At 44.1% G+C, this 19,118-nt stretch overlaps 1 protein-coding gene and 2 gene segments (V, D, J or C); all 3 read left to right on the forward strand.

Annotated features, from left to right (window-relative positions):
* LOC137521936 (immunoglobulin mu heavy chain-like) overlaps positions 1-19,118 on the forward strand; it is a 956,922-nt gene that overhangs the window by 889,239 nt on the left and 48,565 nt on the right. The window lies entirely within an intron of this gene.
* LOC137521952 (Ig alpha chain C region-like) overlaps positions 1-19,118 on the forward strand; it is a 328,184-nt gene that overhangs the window by 208,984 nt on the left and 100,082 nt on the right.
* The window catches only part of LOC137561945 (Ig gamma chain C region-like), a 50,973-nt gene that overhangs the window by 28,508 nt on the left and 3,347 nt on the right, over positions 1-19,118 (forward strand). The window contains 3 exon segments of the C gene segment in view: positions 8,609-8,908; positions 12,252-12,572; positions 15,170-15,478. Of these exon segments, the coding sequence occupies positions 8,609-8,908; positions 12,252-12,572; positions 15,170-15,478 (930 nt within the window).

Raw genomic sequence — 19,118 nt, forward strand, 5'->3', positions numbered from 1 at the left:
TTCTGGCTGGGACAGGGTGCTGCTGGCTAGGACAGCAACTGGTCCCAGCCAGCAGCACCATGCCCCAGCTAGCAGCACACTATCACCACCCTATCCTCAGTGCTGGTTGACGCAGGGTGCTGGCTGGGGCAGGATGCAAAGTGCAGGCTGGGGCAGGGTACAAGGTGCAGGCTGGGGCAGGGTACTAGGTACATGCTGAGGCTGAATGCTGGCCAGGGTACAGGTTGGGACATGGTGAAAGGTGGAGGCAAGGGCAGGGTGCTGCTGGCTGGGGTAGGGTTCTGCTGGCTGGGGTAGAGTTCTGCTGCCTGGGACAGGGTGCTGCTGGCTGGGGTAGGGTGCTGCTGGCTGGTTCAGGGTGCTGCTGGTTGGCACAGGGTGCTTCTGGCCGGGAAGGGGTTCTGCTGGCTAGGGCAGGGTGCTGTTAGCTGAGGTAGGGTGCTACTGGCTAGGACAGGGTGCTGCTGGCTAGGACAGGGTGCTGCTAGCTGGGATAGGATGCTGCTAGCTGGGATAGGGTGCTGCTGGCTGGGGCATAGAGCTGCTGGCTGGGACAGGGTGCTGATGGCTGAAGTAGGGTGCTGCTAGCTGGAATAGGGTGCTGCTGACTGAGGCATGGAGCTGCTGGCTGGGACAGTGTGCTGCTGGCTAGGACAGGGTGCTGCTAGCTGGGATAGGATGCTGCTAGCTGGGATAGAGTGCTGCTGGCTGGGGCATGGAGCTGCTGGCTGGGACAGGATGCTGATGGCTGAAGTAGGGTGCTGCTAGCTGGGATAAGGTGCTGCTAACTTGGATAGGGCGCTACTGACTGAGGCATGGAGCTGCTGGCTGGGACAGGGTGCTGCTGGCTGAAGTAGGGTGCTGCTAGCTGGGATAGGGTGCTGCTGGCTGGGGCATAGAGCTGCTGGCTGGGACAGGGTGCTGCTGGCTGAAGTAGAATGCTGCTACCTGAGACAGGGTGTTGCTGGCCGGGACAGGGTGCTGCTCAGCTACCAGCTAACACCCTGCATTCAGACCCTAACCAGCACCCTGCAGCCAGCTCCCTACCCTCAGCCAGCACCCTGCACTCAGCAAGCACCCTGCCAACAAGGATGCTGTTTTTATGGGGCGGGGGGGATTTTTAGTGTTTGCCATAGGTGCCGTATTATCCAGATACACCTCTGATATTGGGGTAGAAACATGCATGCAAGGCCCTATCTTGTTACACTGTGGTAGATTACAACTGATTGGAACAAGCAGAGGAATAGAAGAATGGAGTATAAGACAGACCTGTGGCTATAAAATTAGCACAGGTCAGTGGCGTAGCAATAGTGGATGCAGAGGTTGCGACCACATCGGGGCCCTTGGGCCAGAGGTGACCATTAGGGGCCTCCCCTTAGTGGCAGTATTAGCTCTTTATTGGTCCTGTGCTGGTAATAATCCCTTCTATAGATGCTTTAACTAGTGGTAATCATTAACAAACTGTTCCGCTCTTCTGCTTACACCTCATATTGTGGATGTCCTTGGCAGGTTATATTGTGCCATATTAATTGTTATGTATTGAGTGCTAAGGAGGGGGGGGGGGTTCCAATGGAAAACTTGCACTGTGGCCCAAAGCTCCTTAGCAACGCCACCGGCAAGGTCTTAGGGCTGGAACCCACAGGAGCGCTTTTGGCAGCGTTTTGGCAGCACTGCGATACACTAGCAGTTTGCCAAAACGCTGGGCTAATGTTAATGGATGGGGCAACTTCCACAGGAGCGTTTGCGTTTCCCAGAAACGCAAACGCAGGACCTGCAGCATTTTGGGAGCGTTAGCGCTTCAATGTAAAGTATTGAAACGCTAGCAGAAACGCTCAGCAAAACCTAAACTGAGCGGTTTTGCTAGCGTTTTGCGGTTCAGCACACTGTAACAAAATGAAAAATAATTCACAGGACCAATCAGGATAAAAACGCAAAACGCAAAACGCTAGGCACCCGCTGGGCAAAAAAATACAATGTTGCAAAACACGACCAAAAACGCGCATGAATCCGCTTGCAAACCGCTCAGACAAAACGCTAGCGGTTGCGTTTTGCGTTTGCTGATTTCAGTGGGTTCCAGGCCTTATTGTTACTGTATTATTGTAAGCCAAATTTCAAAGTAGTAAGTAGAAAAAATGCTGTGTAAGCTAGGACTGGGGAAGGAATACAGGCATAGGGATTGCTACTCTTGCACTCTAGGCTACACCTGATTGGAGCAAGTAGACTGAGGAGTAGAATGCATTGTGAATAGACCTCAGGCAGAAGCATAGGGATAGGCATAAGCAAGGGAAGGAAAATAATTCATTGCACTCTAACACTGGGGTAGAAGCAGAGGAGCAGAACTTTTTGTTGTTGCAATGTGGCAGGCTGCGCCTTACTGAAATATAACAATACACTGTTATCTAGAACCAGAGCAAAAATATGCATGCTGTACTACCTGCTGTTATAAAATGTTATACAATGCTAAAACCAACACAAGAATAGACAAATATAGTGTAATCCAGCACTAGAGCAGCAACATGCACGCAGGGCTTACTGCTGAAATGCCATGGAAGCTGTACTGTATAAGCACCACATCAGAAGAACACAGTGTAAGCTGGAGCTGGTACAGAAATATGCACACAGGGCCCACTGCTGTGATTGTATGGCAGCCAGGGTTTGTGCTGCCATTAAGGCAACGGGGGCTATTGCTGGGCGCCCTTGTGTCGTCGGAACTCCAGGTGGTCTCCCCGACTGCTCCCAGTTCCCCTGCAGCACTGCAACGCTGTACAATGCAAGTGGATGGGGCTGGACATGACGCCAGATCGGGGATTTTTGGAGTGGGGGGGCCCAGGTTACCTTTTCCCTGGCGCCCCACTGGCAGGTTAAAACGGCCCTGATGACAGCTATACATTATTGAAATATGTAGTATAGTGGACTAGGGCAAAATATTATTGGAGAGCTTATTGTTGTTATGCTATAGCAGCTACACTGCACTGGAATAAGCACAGTGATAGAGGAATACAGTGTAAGCCAGGACCAGAATAGAACTTATGAACACATTTTTGAGTCTATGTTCAGCTATAACATAGTAGTAGTAGAATAAGAGCAGATATAGAAGAAAATACAATGTGAGGAAGGGCTAGGGCAGGTTTAGTGCTAACTAGTAACAGCTGTACTGCATTGGAAAAAAAAGCACAGCAATAGAGGAATACAGTGTAAGGACTTGGAGAGAAGCATGGGTACAGAGTTCATTAGCATTAGTGCAGAGCATACCGCTGTTGTAAGCTGTACAGCTATATAGTCATAATAAGCACAGCTATATACTATATAAGCACAAGGGCTGGGATAGCAGTTCAGGTACAGTACTCACTGGTATACCATGACAGCAATACTGCATCAGATTAAGCAAAGCAACAGCAAAACCATGGAGATACGGCACAATGGGGTTGATTCACTATAACAAATAGCGTGCCTTATCAGATTGAACATGCCTTATCAGAGTTAACATGCCTTATCAGGGTTAACGTGCCTTATCAGAGTAGCATAGCGAGTGCTACAAACTTATACCTGCTGATTGGGTCTATTGCGGGTCCAATCACTTTTAAAGGACATTATCCCCGCACTTTGATTGGCCCAATAGGCTGCCTGTCAAGTTTCCTGTCAAGTGACAGCAGCCTATTGGGCCAATCAAAGTGCGGGGATAATGTCCTTTAAAGTGATTGGATCCGCAGGGCCTCAGGGCAGGACGAGTAAAGCTCTTGTAATTGCCAATTATCAGGCATAAGTTCGTAGCACTCACTATGCTTCTCTGATAAGGCATATTAACTCTAATAAGACACATTAACGCTGACAAAGCACGCTGTTTGTTATAGTGAATCAACCCCAATATTTTTATATATGTTACTGGAATAAGTACAGGCAAAGAAGTGTACAATTATGTCAGGCTCTGTTCCCACTTGAGCAGCATTTATTTATTTTTTTCACATTTTGAGCTACACAGGAAGCAAATCCTATTGTTTAAAGTCCGCATCCACTTCTAATAAAAAATGGTTTATGTGCAATGCGCAGTAACCTACCACCAGTAGTAACGGTAATATTGCCGTGCAGTGTCTGTGCACAGCAACATTACCGCAGCTTCATGCAACAACCCTTTGTGCTATAACAATGCAGCAGGCTTCACTGGATTCAGCAAATGAAGGAAGTATTTTATTGTACATGGGCAATGGGCAGGATTTCTGCATGGGTGCAAGTAAGGCCGGCTATACCTTACTGGATTAATAAAGAAATACATTGGAAGACAGGGGGCTAAGTAGCAGGCTATTACAGCTTACTGAAGCTATCAAATAGAAATCAACACAAACATAAAATAAGTGAATTGCATTGAAAGAGAAAAACATTTGCTTGTAAGGTGTATCTGCCTACCCTATGGCAAGCTACAGCTTATTAGAACAAGTGTAGGAATAGCACACTATTTCTACAATTTAAATGCAGCTTGACATGCAGTGGTGTTACGGTGGCAGCATCTGAGCACGGCTGCACAGCATGCCTCTTCACCATCGGTACCGAGTGCTGGGAGCAACACTTTTTACAAGCAGCACTTTTTAAGCCTCGTAAATTCAGGCTGTCCTGCAGGCTAACAACATGTTCTGTTGCTATGGTGGGGGGCAGAAGGCCCATGGTGCAGCGTGGGAGTAACTTCAAGTGGCGGGTGGGGTAAGTGGGGAGGACAATGCTCTCAGCTGTCATTCAGCCACCGTAGCCAATGGGGGTCGGGGGCTACTGTACACATGCTGGATTCTTGGTAGAGGCAGTCATTCTAGTCCATCTCGGCCAAGTTTCATCTAGCCCAGGCATGGGCAAACTTGGCCCTCCAGCTGTTAAGGAACTGCAAGTCCCACAATGCATTGCAGGAGTCTTACAGCCACAGTGATGACTCATAAAGGCAAATGCATTGTGGGACTGGTAGTTCCATAACAGCTGGAGGGCCAAGTTTGCCCATGCCTGATCTAGCCTGATCTAGCCTGTGTACAAAGCTTTAGGCCTAAGATTTTCCCTTAATGGTTTGATCTAAACAGCAAACCTGTGGTGAAAAAGAAAAAAGTGAGATACTTACCTTAGTTGAGGAAAGCCTCTGGATGATCCAGCAGCTTCTCCTATCCTCATCCACCCCACCGCTGTAGGTTGGATGATCCTTTATTCTTGTAAGCTAAGCAGTACTGACTTTAAACAATGCTTATCAGAACACTCCACTAATCTGTGTCAAACTATCATCAATGAAGTCAGAAGAGTTAGGGTCCATATGCAATTAACTTTTTCTCCTGAGTTTTCTCCTAGATCATTTTTCATATTGTATAAAGAATAACTTTTTAACACTTTGCAATTGAAAGAAGTACCAAAAAAGTAGGTGGAAAAGTACTAACAAAATTATTTTAAGTGTTTTCTTGCTTGCTGGAGGGTTAAAGAAAATCTGAAGCCAGTTCAAAAACTGCTTTTTACTTTATATTTATCTGAGGCATGTGTGCCCCTGCTAAAATGCCGCTATCCCGCAGCAGAATGAGGGGTCTTTACCCCCCAAATCCCCTGGGGCACACTCGAGGAGCGCTTCCGTGAGAGGCAGAGCTTTCAGCAGCATCTCTGCCTCTACACACGTCTATCAGCGCGTATCTCTGCCTCTCCCCCGCCCCTCTCAGTCTTCCTTCACAGAGAGGGGCGGGGGAGAGGTCGGAGATCCGCCGGCTGATAGAAGCGCATGGAGGCAGAGCTGCAGCCGAAAGCTCTGCCTCCATAAGCAGCAAAATCCACGACCAAGAAAGTCATGGATTTTGCAGGGGGGATTTGGGGGGTAAAGACCCCTCGTTCTGCCACGGGATAACAGCATTTTAGCAGGGGCAAACATGCCTCAGATAAATATAAGGTAAAAAGCAGTTTTTAAACTGGCTTCAGATTCTTTTTAAAGAGACACTGAAGCGAAAAAAAAATATATGATATAATGAATTGGTTGTGTGCTATGAATAATTACTAGAAGATTAGCAGCAAAGAAAATATTCTCATATTTTTATTTTCAGGTATATAGTGTTTTTTTCTAACATTGCATCATTCTCTAATATGTGCAGATTACACGACGCTCTGCATTCAAAATGATTCTTTCAGAGCAGTCTGTGAACTAATGACCTCTCCTCTGGCAGATAAAAAGAAAACTGTTCACTTACAGTTGAGATAATAAAAGTCAGAAGACAGCCCTCTCCACGACTTTGAAAGTCGTAGAGATTAATGGCTTTTTTGCATACAGATAGCAACTGGAGTTTCTTAACTCTTCCTGTACTGGAAACAATTACACTGATGTATCTGATCTTAATGTTTTATTTCTTAGCTGTGCTACACATACCAATCATAATATCATAATTTTTTTTTCGCTTCAGTGTCTCTTTAAGAGGCATTTTATTGACAAGTTTGAAAATATCACTTAGGTGAAAACTTGGGAGAAAAAGTTAATTGCATACGGGCCTAGTAGGTCTCACTCACACTATGGCCCTTATTCAATTTACTTTCTCTCCTGAGTTTTCTCACACGTTTGCACTTTGCAAACTGAACAAGTATGTGAAAAAGTAATATTAAAATTATACTGAGGTTTTTTTGTGTGTGCCGGTGGTTTAAATGGTATTTTATTGATAAAGTGTAAAAATATCACCTTGGGAAAAAACTCTGGAGAAAAAGTGAATTGGATAGGGCCTATGGACCTTATGCAACTAACCTTTCTCCTGCGTTTTCTCCCAAAAGATAATTTTTCATCGTCTCTAAATGATAACTTTTTAACACTTAGCAATTGAAGACAAGTAGGCAGCTAGAAAGTAATATCAAATATTTTCTTTCTTGCAGGGGCTTTAAAACTATTTTATTGATAAGGTGTGAAAATATCTTTTGGGAGAAAACTTAGGAGAAAAGTTAATTTCATATACATGGGCCCACAGTATGTGCATTAGTGCCCACACTGCCCATAAAATGTTCACAGTTCTGCTTAGACTGCTTTGTAACAAACTGCTTTATCATAATACCCTATCTATAGTGTGTTCCTGGATAACAACTGTGAAAATGCTTATCGAAGAATTGAGCAGTTGATAAAATAGCACAGATGGCTTAACATGCGCAGTGTGCAATGTGTTATTAGCGTGCAATGTGTTATGCATGCGTGATGTTACACACACATACCGTGAACATGAGACTTATAGCATTAGCCTTAAAGGAATACTTAAGGCAAAAATAAAAAATGAGTTTTACTCACCCGGGGCATCCCTCAGCCCCCTGAAGCTGGATGGTGCCCTCACAGCCCCGCTCCGATCGTCCTGTCCCCGACGCAGCATAGAGGGTGATATAGCAGCTGGGAACGCGGAGAATCAGCCGCGTTCCCAGCCTGTCAGCGGCTGTCGCCGAACCCGGAAGTAGCCGCCGGCGGGGACAGGACGATCGGAGCAGGGCTGCAAGGGCACCATCCAGCTTCGGGGGGCTGAGGGATGCCCCGGGTGAGTAAAACTCATTTTTTATTTTTGCTTTAAGTATTCCTTTAAGATACAGTATGTATAGAAGAGTGCCTCCACAGGCAGGAACTTGCATTCATGTTTTATTAGCTCTGTTGGTATACTACATGTTACGGGATCCGCCCTTCATCAGGTGTAACAATCTACCTATTTCAGGATTGAGGATTGAGCTACTAAAGGAGTTGCCTGTTTGAGGATTGAGCTACTAAAGATTTTGCCAACCCTGTTCGTTTGTGGATTATAGCCTTAGCCTGACTGCCAACAGAGGGATAATTAAAGTGTAGCCGAGATGACATATGACGTGTTGAGACAGACGTGTGTGTGTATATACAGTGGCAAGAACACAGGCACCTATGCTGCGCTCCTTTTCTTTTTCCCTGCCTGAAAGAGTGAATATCTATGCAACTGACAGGTTTTTTTTTTCAGTCAGGACTCAGTCAGGCTATAGCATCCCTCACTAGCTATAAAACACATTCCTAAACAGAACACTGGTCTGCTGATTGCAAGAGATAGCTAAAAAGTTAAATAGTTCGTGTATTTTTTTCTCTGAACAATGAAATTGAGCAGAGATAATAAAACATTACAAATTACAGCTATAAAACACCCTAAGCAGATACTGAGCTTCTGACTTCAAGAGATAGATACAAATGTCAATAGTTCATGTATTTTTTCTGTGGGAAGCTTGAAACACTGAAATTGAGCAGAGACAATAAAACATTAAATCTACTTTGTAAATGTTTATACAGAAAATAAAACCATGAGATGTCCAAAAAAGTCATTTCTAGGAGTAGGAGGACAGATCCAATTGTATATCTCAGTTTATTTTCATCTCGGGTTCACTTTTAATCCAAAATGCATACAAAGATTATGATTTGTCCTTTAAAATTCTAATTGCCTTGCTGTCACATTAATATTTAGCCTGTAATACTCTTTAGTTACTAAAACGGATTGGTTACTAAGTATAGTATCATTGCTCTTGTAGGAAGTCTTTATAAATGTATTTTTTGTTATTTTACTATTTGTTTACTAGTTATTTTACTATTTAACTATTTTACTATTCAATAGTCAAAACATATTCTTTATTGACTATTTTCCAGCTGAAAAAAGTGGGCCCACTGTTTTCCCCCTGCTTCCCTGCTGTGGATCATCATTATCATCAGAAGTAACCATCGGGTGCCTGTCTACCAGCTTTCTTCCTGCTCCTGTAGATGTTTCTTGGAACTCAGGCTCCATAACAAGTGGCATAAGGAACCTCCCAGCTGCACTTGGTGGAAATGGCAAATATCTCTCAACCAGCCTTCTGACTGTTTCTGCATCTGAATGGACAACCAAAACATTTACATGTAATGTGAGTCACAAGCCAACTGGTACAAACATCAACCAGGAAATAAAACAAGGTATTATTATTAGAAGTAGTATTATTTAGTATTCATATAGTGTCGACAATTTCCGCAGCACTGGACAGAGTATATTGTCTTGTTACTTAACTGTTCCTCAGAGGGGTTCACAATCTAATCCCTATCATAGTCATATGTCTTTATCATGTAGTGTATGTATCGTAGTCTGGGGCCAATTTTAAGGGGAAGCCATTTAACTTATCTTTATGTTTTTGGGATGTGGGAGGAAACCCATACAGACACAGGGGGAGCATACAAATTCCGTGCAGATAGTGCCCTGGCTGGGATTTGAACTGATGAGGCGAGACAATAGTGCTAACCACTACACCACTATGGCTATAAGAGAAACTTCTTACACTGATAGTTGTACCAGTATTATGCATGTGTTTGCCTTGCCTGTACCCCTAAGTAGGAACTTAAATCAACAAAATCTTTGCTTTTATTCAGGTTTTTCAGATACAGTGAAGTTGTCCGCACTCCTTCATTGTATTAAAAATCCATGTCTTTATTTGATCCCCATTAAAAGGTTCAACAGTGGTACATGGCAGCACAATAGCTGACATGTTTCCGACCCTCCTGAGTCCTTAGTTGTAGCTAAGACTAAGGACCCAGGAGGGTTGGAAATGCGTCAGCTATTGTGCTGCCATGTACCTCTGTTGTACCTTTTAATGATGATCGAATAAAGATATGGATTTTTAATATGATGAAGGAGTGCGGACAACTTTGCTCATATGGTCGTTAGGAGAAGTGTTCCTGCCTCCTGCACCCTTCTACTCACAGCACAGCAATATGTGGTGAGGTGGCGCAGCTTCTTTATATCTTTCCACTTTTTCAGATACAGCATGATGAATCTAACTGCAGAATGTTGTGTCATGATAGCCAGGGATGCAAGCGGAAAATGTAATCTATTGTAACCTATTGACTAAAGTCAACTCAAGGCAGATTTGATCATTTTGAACAACTTAAAGCCAATTTCATCATCATTTTCTCAAAATCAGTTGTCTTTATTTATTTTTGGCTTCTCAAATAGAGAATTCTCAACATGTTGGATCAGCATTTGATAAACTGTCCAAAATCAATAGAAATTTGATCAGTCATGCATGTTGGGTCAGCAGACGTCTGGCAGATTCAATCAATCAAACTCGCCAGAAAAAAAGGGTACATGTATAGACAGCCCTAGCAAACCTCCCCAATATGTGTTAAAAGTTCAAAATATATCCTTTAGATATTCTGTTAGACATAGAAAAGGCTTTTGACACCTTGGTGTGTTTTCACTAAACTGTGGTAAACAGAATAACGTGCACTAAGCTTTACTGCACAATGAGAAGAGCAGAATGGAATACAGTACATGCAATGTATTATGCTTTACTCATTGTGCAGTAAGACTTTACACACGCTATTCTGCTTACTGCAGTTTAGTGAATGCATCCCTTTATCTTGGTCATTTATGTTAACTGCTATGCAGATGAATGGGATTAGAGGCGAGTTTCTAGATATACTGTATTTTTTGGTCTATAAGACTCACCTTTTCTCCCCCCAAAGTGGGGGAAAAAAGTCACTGCGTCTTATAGTCCAAATGCAGGGAGTTCCTGACTTGTGCCTACCAATACGAACCTCCAACCCGCCACAATGTTTGGGACTCCCTGTACTGTACCCATGCAAAGAAGGACACAGGGGGCACAAAAGGGCATAGAAGAGGACACAAGGGGGACACAAAGGGGCAAAGAGGAGGACACAAGAGGACAGAGGCGGACACATGGGGGACACAGGAGGACAGAAGGGGGACAGAGGAGGACACAGGGAGACACAAGAGGTACAAGGGGGCATGAGGTACAAAGGGGACACAAACCACAAGATGCCCCTTCACCATGGATGCACCAGGTTTAATATATATATATATATATATATATATATATATATAATTTTTCCCCCTGATTCTTGTCCTCTAAACCTAGGTGTGTCTTATGGTAAGGAGTGCCTTATAGTCCGAAATATACAGTACCTCTATTCCCACCTCAAATATTCCTCAATAGAGCCCTTAGACCATGCCATGAGGACCTCTATGAATATATAGGGGGTCAAGATAGGCAATATTACTTTAAATATTATAAGGTGAGCCGGTTTATGGATGGCTTTATTGTGGCACACTGACCTCTCCCCATAATGTATTCCCTAATTTACTCCAAACAATACAGAATTTAAGGAAAGGACTCCAGTTAAACTTCCCCATTGGTCCTTAAATACTAAACTAAGTATCTAAATTACTTAGGAATTAAATTGCCCAAGAATCCAAACTCCCTATATATTTAGTATCTATTTTGGGTATCAACCATTATCGTTGAAAAATTAGCTTTTAAATCTCTAGTCCTTCCTAAAACCAGTCCCAATACTTCATAACTACTATAAACCTGGACAACATACTTACCTATGGAGGGGAAAGGCTCTGGAACTACTGAGCCTTCCCTGTCCCCGTCCCCACTCACGCATGTGCATTATGAAGCCACCCTTCTTCTGGACCACTCAGGGACACAAGTGCTCCCAAAGCCTTCCAAGGGGTCCGCGAAGGCATATTCAAGCAGCTGATTGAATACATGCAACGGGGGTGACAGCGGTGGAGCGAGGGGGCAGGGAAGGCTCTATAAGATCCAGTATCTGACTATATTTTTCCACTTCAGTTTTACTTAAAGGGAAGGTCCAAGCAAAAAAAAAAAATGAGTTTCACTTACCTGGGGCTACTACCAGCCCCATGTAGCCCTCCTGTGCCCTCGTAGTCACTCACTGCTGCTCCAGTCCCCCGCTGGCAGCTTTCTGACCTCGGAGGTCAGGGCCACATTGCATACATTTTTACGCATTCCAGCTAGTGCAGGAACAAAAATGTACGTGTTGCACCACTAACGCGTAAAAATGTATGTGTTAATGTTCCTGCACTAGCGGAAATGTGTAAAAATGTACGCAATTCGGCCCTGACCTCTGAGGTCAGAACGCTGCCAGCGGGGGACTGGAGCAGCAGTGAGTGACTACAAGGGCACAGGATGGCTGCATGGGGCTGGTAGAAGCCCCAGGTAAGTGAAACTCATTTTTTTTTTTTGCTTGGACCTTCCCTTTAAAAAGCTGGCAAGTGATTGTGTAAGAATTTAAACATCATAACAATATAATGAAAATTGCAAATAAGGCTTATTGTAGCATATAAGGTGTTGCTAAACATACAGGTCTGATTATAAATAATATTAAAATATATACTTATAGAACAAGCAAATATCGATTAAAGTTTTTCCCAAACATTTTAAGTGTAACTGTGGTTTTAAGAACGGATTTATACTAGACTGATGTGTTTATCCCACAGACTGTGAAGTTCCCACCAGCTCACCCACGGTAAAGGTCATGCAATCCACTTGTGGTGAAAGTAGTTCAGTCGATCTTGTATGTCTTGTCAGTGGATATACTCCTAAGGATATTAATTTACAGTGGCTTTTAAATGGAAAGTCCACTTCTATTTCTCCATCAAATAGCACTCCTTACAAGGACAATGATGGGAACTTTGGTTTTACAAGCAATATTAGTGTTCCCCAGGAAGATTGGAATTCTGGAGATGTTTACACCTGTAAAGTGACCCATCCTGCAAGTTCTACCACACCGCAATTAAAAACCATTAAGAAATGTATTGGTAAGTCTACCTTATTTTATCATTTAGATATTCCAATCCATTAAAGGCTTTCACAATAATCTTAGCATTTCTCACTACCAACGAATAATATCCAATCTTTCACCCTCTACCTGTCATCTTTCAGCTAAGTGTGAAATCTGTGAGCTCCCATGAAGTAACAAAAACAGCTCTTAAAAGACATAAAGTATATATAACTGAACATAAAGATTACCATATTTTACCATACTTTGGCCGGCACTAAAGGTTTACTGTTGTAGATATGTAACTTTTCATCAGAAGGTCGACGAGAGGGAAAGGGAGTTTAAGGACACCACTTAGTTACAAACAGCTGCGTGCGCTTGAAAGTAGTATACAGTTTCTTAATATGGATCATAAAAGGAAAAAGGGACTTGGTGGAACAGCCTCGGAAGAAGCACCGCCGTGCGAATCGGCTGTTAGGCTACCCTCCTTTTGCCCTGCACCCACCGCCAACCACCTAGAATATGGTAGGACTTCTACTTTATACTGTCATCATTACATAAATGTCACTCCAGCACGGAGCCACTGTTTGTGACCACTGAACCTACCTAGTGCAATGAAATGCATGAAGCTTAATGAGTGAATAAATCACAATTCACTGCAGTGCCTGAAAAGTCTCTTTTTCCTTTTATGATCTGGAGTATTTCGCAATTGTAACTTCACCTTCCTCGCTTGATGAGATCATCAAGAACCACTAGGCAACCAGGAATATTGGGGTTATCACCATGCTTTATGCAGCTAATTGTACTTAACTGAGTTTACATATCACTAATTGTCATCAAGAGTTTACACTCTAATCCCTGCCTATGTCACCAACTGTCCTTGGGAGCTTACACTCTTATCCCTGCTTCATATCACTGTGTAATCCCTATAATCTACCATATATTTTCCCTGGATTTCTCATGGCCTGACTATACAAGAACCTTCCCAGACACCTATATTCTGTGAAGTTTACAAGTGGTATGCAAACAATATAGTGTAATAAAAACATACTATCTGTCAAAGGAGCTATATTCAAACCAATAAAATACCTTTAAAGGACCACTGTCGCAAAAATCTTAAAATGTAAAATATATACGTAAACACATACAAATAAGAAGTACGTTTCTTCCAGAGCAAAATGAGCCATAAATTACTTTTCTTCTATGTTTCTGTCACTTACAGTAAGTAGTAGAAATCTGACATTACCGACAGGTTTTGGGCTAGTCCAAGTCTCCATAGGGGATTCTCAGCATGGCTTTGATTCTTTATAAAGACACTTCCTGAAAAAGATTTATATAAAGATGCTGTCCAGCCTGCCTGCTCACCGTACACTTTTTTGGAAGTTGGACAGAGCAACTGCCATTCACTAAGTGCATTTGAAAATAAAGAAAACTTTGAGAACCCACCATGATGAGATGGGTTAGTCCAAAACCTGTTGGTTCTGTCAGATTTCAACTACTTACTGTAAGTGACAGCAACATAGGAGAAAAGTAATTTATGGCTCATTTTACCCTGGAAGAAACGTACTTCTTATTTCTATAAACATATATTTTAAATTTTAAGATTTTCGCGACAGAGGTGCTTTAAAGCTCCCACCAAGCAAAAAAATTACTCAAAAAAAGTTTCATATTACTTTTTTTTCCCCATGTATTAGTGCTCTCTCAATTCCTATAAACCAATACACTTTATTCCAAGAATGAATGGAAAACCCAGTATATGGATCAGGTGTTCAGACTCAAGTCTCACTCCACTGGCTGCATGCTTGCTGCAGGTGTGTGACTGACAATCATTACAGCCCAGAAATCAGTATGACTGCCAGGAAAATGCCGCTAACATTATTCGCTTCCTTTAATGAATGAGGAATGAGGAACTTCAGTGAATGGACCCTATTCAATTAACTTTTTCTCTTGTGTCTACTGCTAGGTGATATTGTCAGACCTTGTCAATAAAATGCCTTTAAACCACCAGCAAGTATATAAACTACTCAAAATAATTGTGATTGCACTTTTTCTCTTACGGTACTTATTGGTAAGTGCTAAAAAGTTAATTCAAACAAAAGATGAGAAATCATCTCCTAGGAGAAAACTCAGGAGAAAAAGTGAATTGAATAAGGGGCAGTGGGGTTGATACACGAAAGTGCTGTGTGCAGACAGTGCACTGAAATATAACCTTTAGTACCAGCAGCAGTGTACCGCAAGTTATGCTATTAGCCCCGATGCGCATTACTTGAGTATCAGGAATGATCATGCTAGGGTAGCGTGTATTACTGATGGTAACGCTAGTTAGTAACATGCACTACCATACCAACACACTCGAGTACCACTGGGCGCACTTATAGCATAACTCACGATACAATGCTGCCGATACTAATAGTAATATTGCTGTGTGCTGTCTACGCACATCAATATTACACACTTTAGTGCAACAACCCCAATATGTGAAAGCAGATCTGATGAGTTTTAGTGGTAACAACTAGCTTACACTTTTATCTGTAGTCTTCCTCACGATGTTTCATCTGAATTATGCTGCAAGTGTTACTTTAGTGAGCTCTAAAGAAGCTGTGGATATATTATACCATTTGTGGTTCTTATTTTCAGATTCCACCGTGCAGCCAAAAGTGACTCTTCTTCCACCTTCCCCTAAAGACTTGCTGAGCACGGACAATGCAAAACTCACTTGTGTGGTGTCCTGTTTAAACTACCCGGACACTTTAGAAATCACATGGAACCCTGAAGGGGAAGTCAGCTTATCTGAAGCAGACGACTCAGCTGGATGTGGCACATACACTATAAAAAGCACCTTGAAGATTAACGTCAGGGACTGGAAGGCTGGAAAGACCTTCACCTGCAGCGTCCAACATGATGACCTTTTAATTCCTGTACAGAAGACAATCAAAAGAACAAATGGTACAAACAACTTATCATATTTACCTGTACTGTTACAATAAGTCAAAACTCTCATATGCATTTTCATAGGCTTTGTTCAGCAGTAGAACACCAAACCAAACAGATCAGGATCCAGCCCCATGTCCCATACAAAGTGACAAATAGACCTGTGCACATGGGCGTCCGCAGAAAATTTTCCAGGGGGGGGCAAAAAGTGGAGAGTTAAAAATTTGGGCTGGTGGAGCTACGTCATGCGGCGCGCGTAGCGCGCCGCGCCGAAAAATGGGTGTGGTCATGAACCAGAATGTGGGTGTGGTCGTGGGTGGAGACAAGTTTACATGAACTAAGCAATGGTGGGACATTAGATTAGGACAGTGGTGGCGAACCTTTTGGAGGTCGAGTGTCCAAACTGCAAAGTCACTTTACTATCACAAAGTGCCAACAGCAATTTAAACTAAATACAAACGTTTTAACTCATACATGAACATTATGGAAAATTAAGTTGAAAATAAACTGTGAAGATAAACAATTTCATCCATCGTACTCCTGAAAAAAATTATTCATTTTTTTTAGAACCTCCCAGTTTCATTTTCTGTTTTAAAAAGCAGAAAAAGTAGGTTTAATGCTATTGTCTCATATGATGATGATTCAGCTTTTTCCATAGTCTCGCAGTTAGCAATCATGTGACCCCCAACAAGACAAATTCAGCAATCATGAGGCCCCCCCCCATCAAGACAAATTCAGCAATCATGAGGCCCCCAACATGACCAACTCAGCAATCATGAGGCCCCCAACAAGACAAATTCAGCAATCATGAGGCCCCCAACAAGACAAATTCAGCAATCATGAGGCCCCCAACAAGACAAATTCAGCAATCTTGAGGCCCCCAACAAATCATGAGGCCCCCAACAAGACAAAGTCAGTAACCATGAGGCCCGCAACAAGACAAATTCAGCAGTCATGAGGCACATAAATAGACAGCTTTTCACATAAATAGGCAGAATGCCCCCTTAATATGTAGACACCTCTCACCTGGCAGCAGTTCCCCAAAATACACTCAATCTGACAGCAGTGGTTCCCCAAAAATAGGTAGCCCCGGGTCTATAGGTGTCCCCAGAATAGGTGGCCAGCGGTATAGATGTCCCCAGAACTGGTAGCCAGGGGTAGAGATGTCCCCAGAACAGGTAGCCAGGGGTATATGTGCCCAGTATATGTAGGCAAGGGTATATGTCCCAGTATATGTAGGCAGGGGGTATATGTCCCAGTATATGTAGCCAGGGGGATATGTCCCAGTATATGTAGGCAGGGGTATATGTCCCAGTATATGTAGCCAGGGGTATATGTCCCAGTATATGTAGGCGGGGGTATATGTCCCAGTATATGTAGGCAGGGGTATATGTCCCAGTATATGTAGGCAAGGGGTATATGTCCCAGTATATGTAGGCAGGTGTATATGTCCCAGTATATGTAGGCAGGGGTATATGTCCCAGTATATGTAGGCAGGGGTATATGTCCCAGTATATGTAGGCAGGGGTATATGTCCCAGACAGTATATGTAGGCAGGGGTATATGTAGGCAGGGGTATATGTCCCAGACAGTATATGTAGGCAGGGGTATATGTCCCAGACAGTATATGTAGGCAGGGGTATATGTCCCAGACAGTATATGTAGGCAGGGGTATATGTCCCAGACAGTATATGTAGGCAGGGGTATATGTCCCAGTATATGTAGGCAGGGGTATATGTCCCAGTATATGTAGGCAGGGGTATATGTCCCAGACAGTATATGTAGGCAGGGGTATATGTCCCAGACAGTATATGTAGGCAGGGGTATATGTAGGCAGGGGTATATGTCCCAGTATATGTAGGCAGGGGTATATGTCCCAGACAGTATATGTAGGCAGGGGTATATGTCCCAGACAGTATATGTAGGCAGGGGTATATGTCCCAGACAGTATATGTAGGCAGGGGTATATGTCCCAGTATATGTAGGCAGGGGTATATGTCCCAGTATATGTAGGCAGGGGTATATGTCCCGGTATATGTAGCCAGGGGGATATGTCCCCAGAAAAAGTGGCCATGTGTGCAGGAGGAGGGGAGCAGCGGAGAGAAGAGGGAGAGCTATGGGCACTCACCTTAGGGGGCTCTCCCTCCCTCTCTCGCTCTCCCCTCCGGAGTCCGGAATGAAGTGTGCAGCGGCTGGCAGCGGTGGGCGGAACTTACCTCCTCTCGTCGCACGCGCCGGATGGATTAGCCGCTACTCTGGCCTGATCCAGACCAGAGTGCGGCACCAGAACTTCCGGCGCAGGAGCGAGAGGAGGTAAGTTCCGCCCACCGCTGCCAGCCGCTGCACACTTCATTCCGGAGGGGACAGCGAGGGAGAGAGAGACCCCTAAGGTGAGGGAAGGGGGGGGAGACGTCCGCCCTTCCCCACTGTGCCCATAGCGCTCTCTCTCTTCTCTGCGTGTTCCCCTCCTGCTGGCTGCACGGGCACGCGGCCAGGGGGGGGCAGCGGGCGGCCAGGCTCGGGCAGATGCCCGGTTTTGCCATATGTGCGGACGCCCATGCCTGTGCACCTCTGTATAAATGTGGTGATTGGTACTAAACTGCTAATGAGGAACAGTCTTTCCAAATTGCTGAATACAGTAGAGTTCTGGTTAATTGGGACTCTACCAGCTAGTAGTCTCAAGCAGCTAGCAGGGCATGGGCGGAACCATGGGGGCGTGTCTCTCTAATTATGCAGAGCAGCACCATGGACACTACTCACAAAAGCTCTGGGTGCCGGTGTAATGACAGATAGTGCAACACGAATGCAGCTCAGCGCGCTGACATGAAACATCATCTCGTGCTTGAGCAATGGAGCAAGACGTCATGAGAGCATGACAAATTACAGCGCATGCCCAATGTTATGCTGCTGCAGTGTTTATCAAGTTTCTGTCCGACTCCACCCCCCCCCCCCACACTGCTGTCATTGTGATAATATCCTCCCACTGCCCTCCCCAAGATCCTCCGCATCCTCTTATTAAATGTAAAAATAGAAAGTTTTAAATGTAAAAATGAAAAAAAAATTAAAACAAGGGGAAAAAACCACGAGAAGTAAGCCCAGTTTAAATGGCGGAGCAGAAGTCAGAAGGGCGGCGGCGAGGGGTGGAGTAGAAGCAGATGGGCGGCGGCGAGGGGCGGAGTATAATGACATCATGCTGGGACCTAGAGCGGCACTAAAATATACACAGTGTGTAAGTTAATGCATGCTGCAGTGATGGGGGATGATGTGGCACGCAAGTAAAAAAGCTGCATGCGCAGTAGTTGCACTATCTGTCATTACACTGGTCCCCTTCAGTCCTGCAGCTGCCGGCTACCCTGCTGCATCCTTTGTATGGCTCTCGATGTGTCACCTGACCCACAGGGAAGCAGATGGTGGGAGCTGTAGGAAGTGAAGAGGACTGGCACTTGGAGCCTTTGTAAGTAGTATACATTGCGCGCTACTCTGTATTTGATCTGGGGGTGGTTAGTGTTAATTTCGGTCCGGTTGCTTGACTTCTTAAGCAACTGGAAAGGCAATCCCCGTCTGTGCCGGATGCCTGCACAGGCAATCCCCATCTGTGCCAGATGCCTGCACAGGCAATCCCCGCCTGTACCAGAAACCGGGGACATCTCTGTAC

The sequence above is a fragment of the Hyperolius riggenbachi genome, chromosome 1 (genome assembly GCF_040937935.1).
Source record: "Hyperolius riggenbachi isolate aHypRig1 chromosome 1, aHypRig1.pri, whole genome shotgun sequence".
NCBI classification, from domain to species: domain Eukaryota; kingdom Metazoa; phylum Chordata; class Amphibia; order Anura; family Hyperoliidae; genus Hyperolius; species Hyperolius riggenbachi.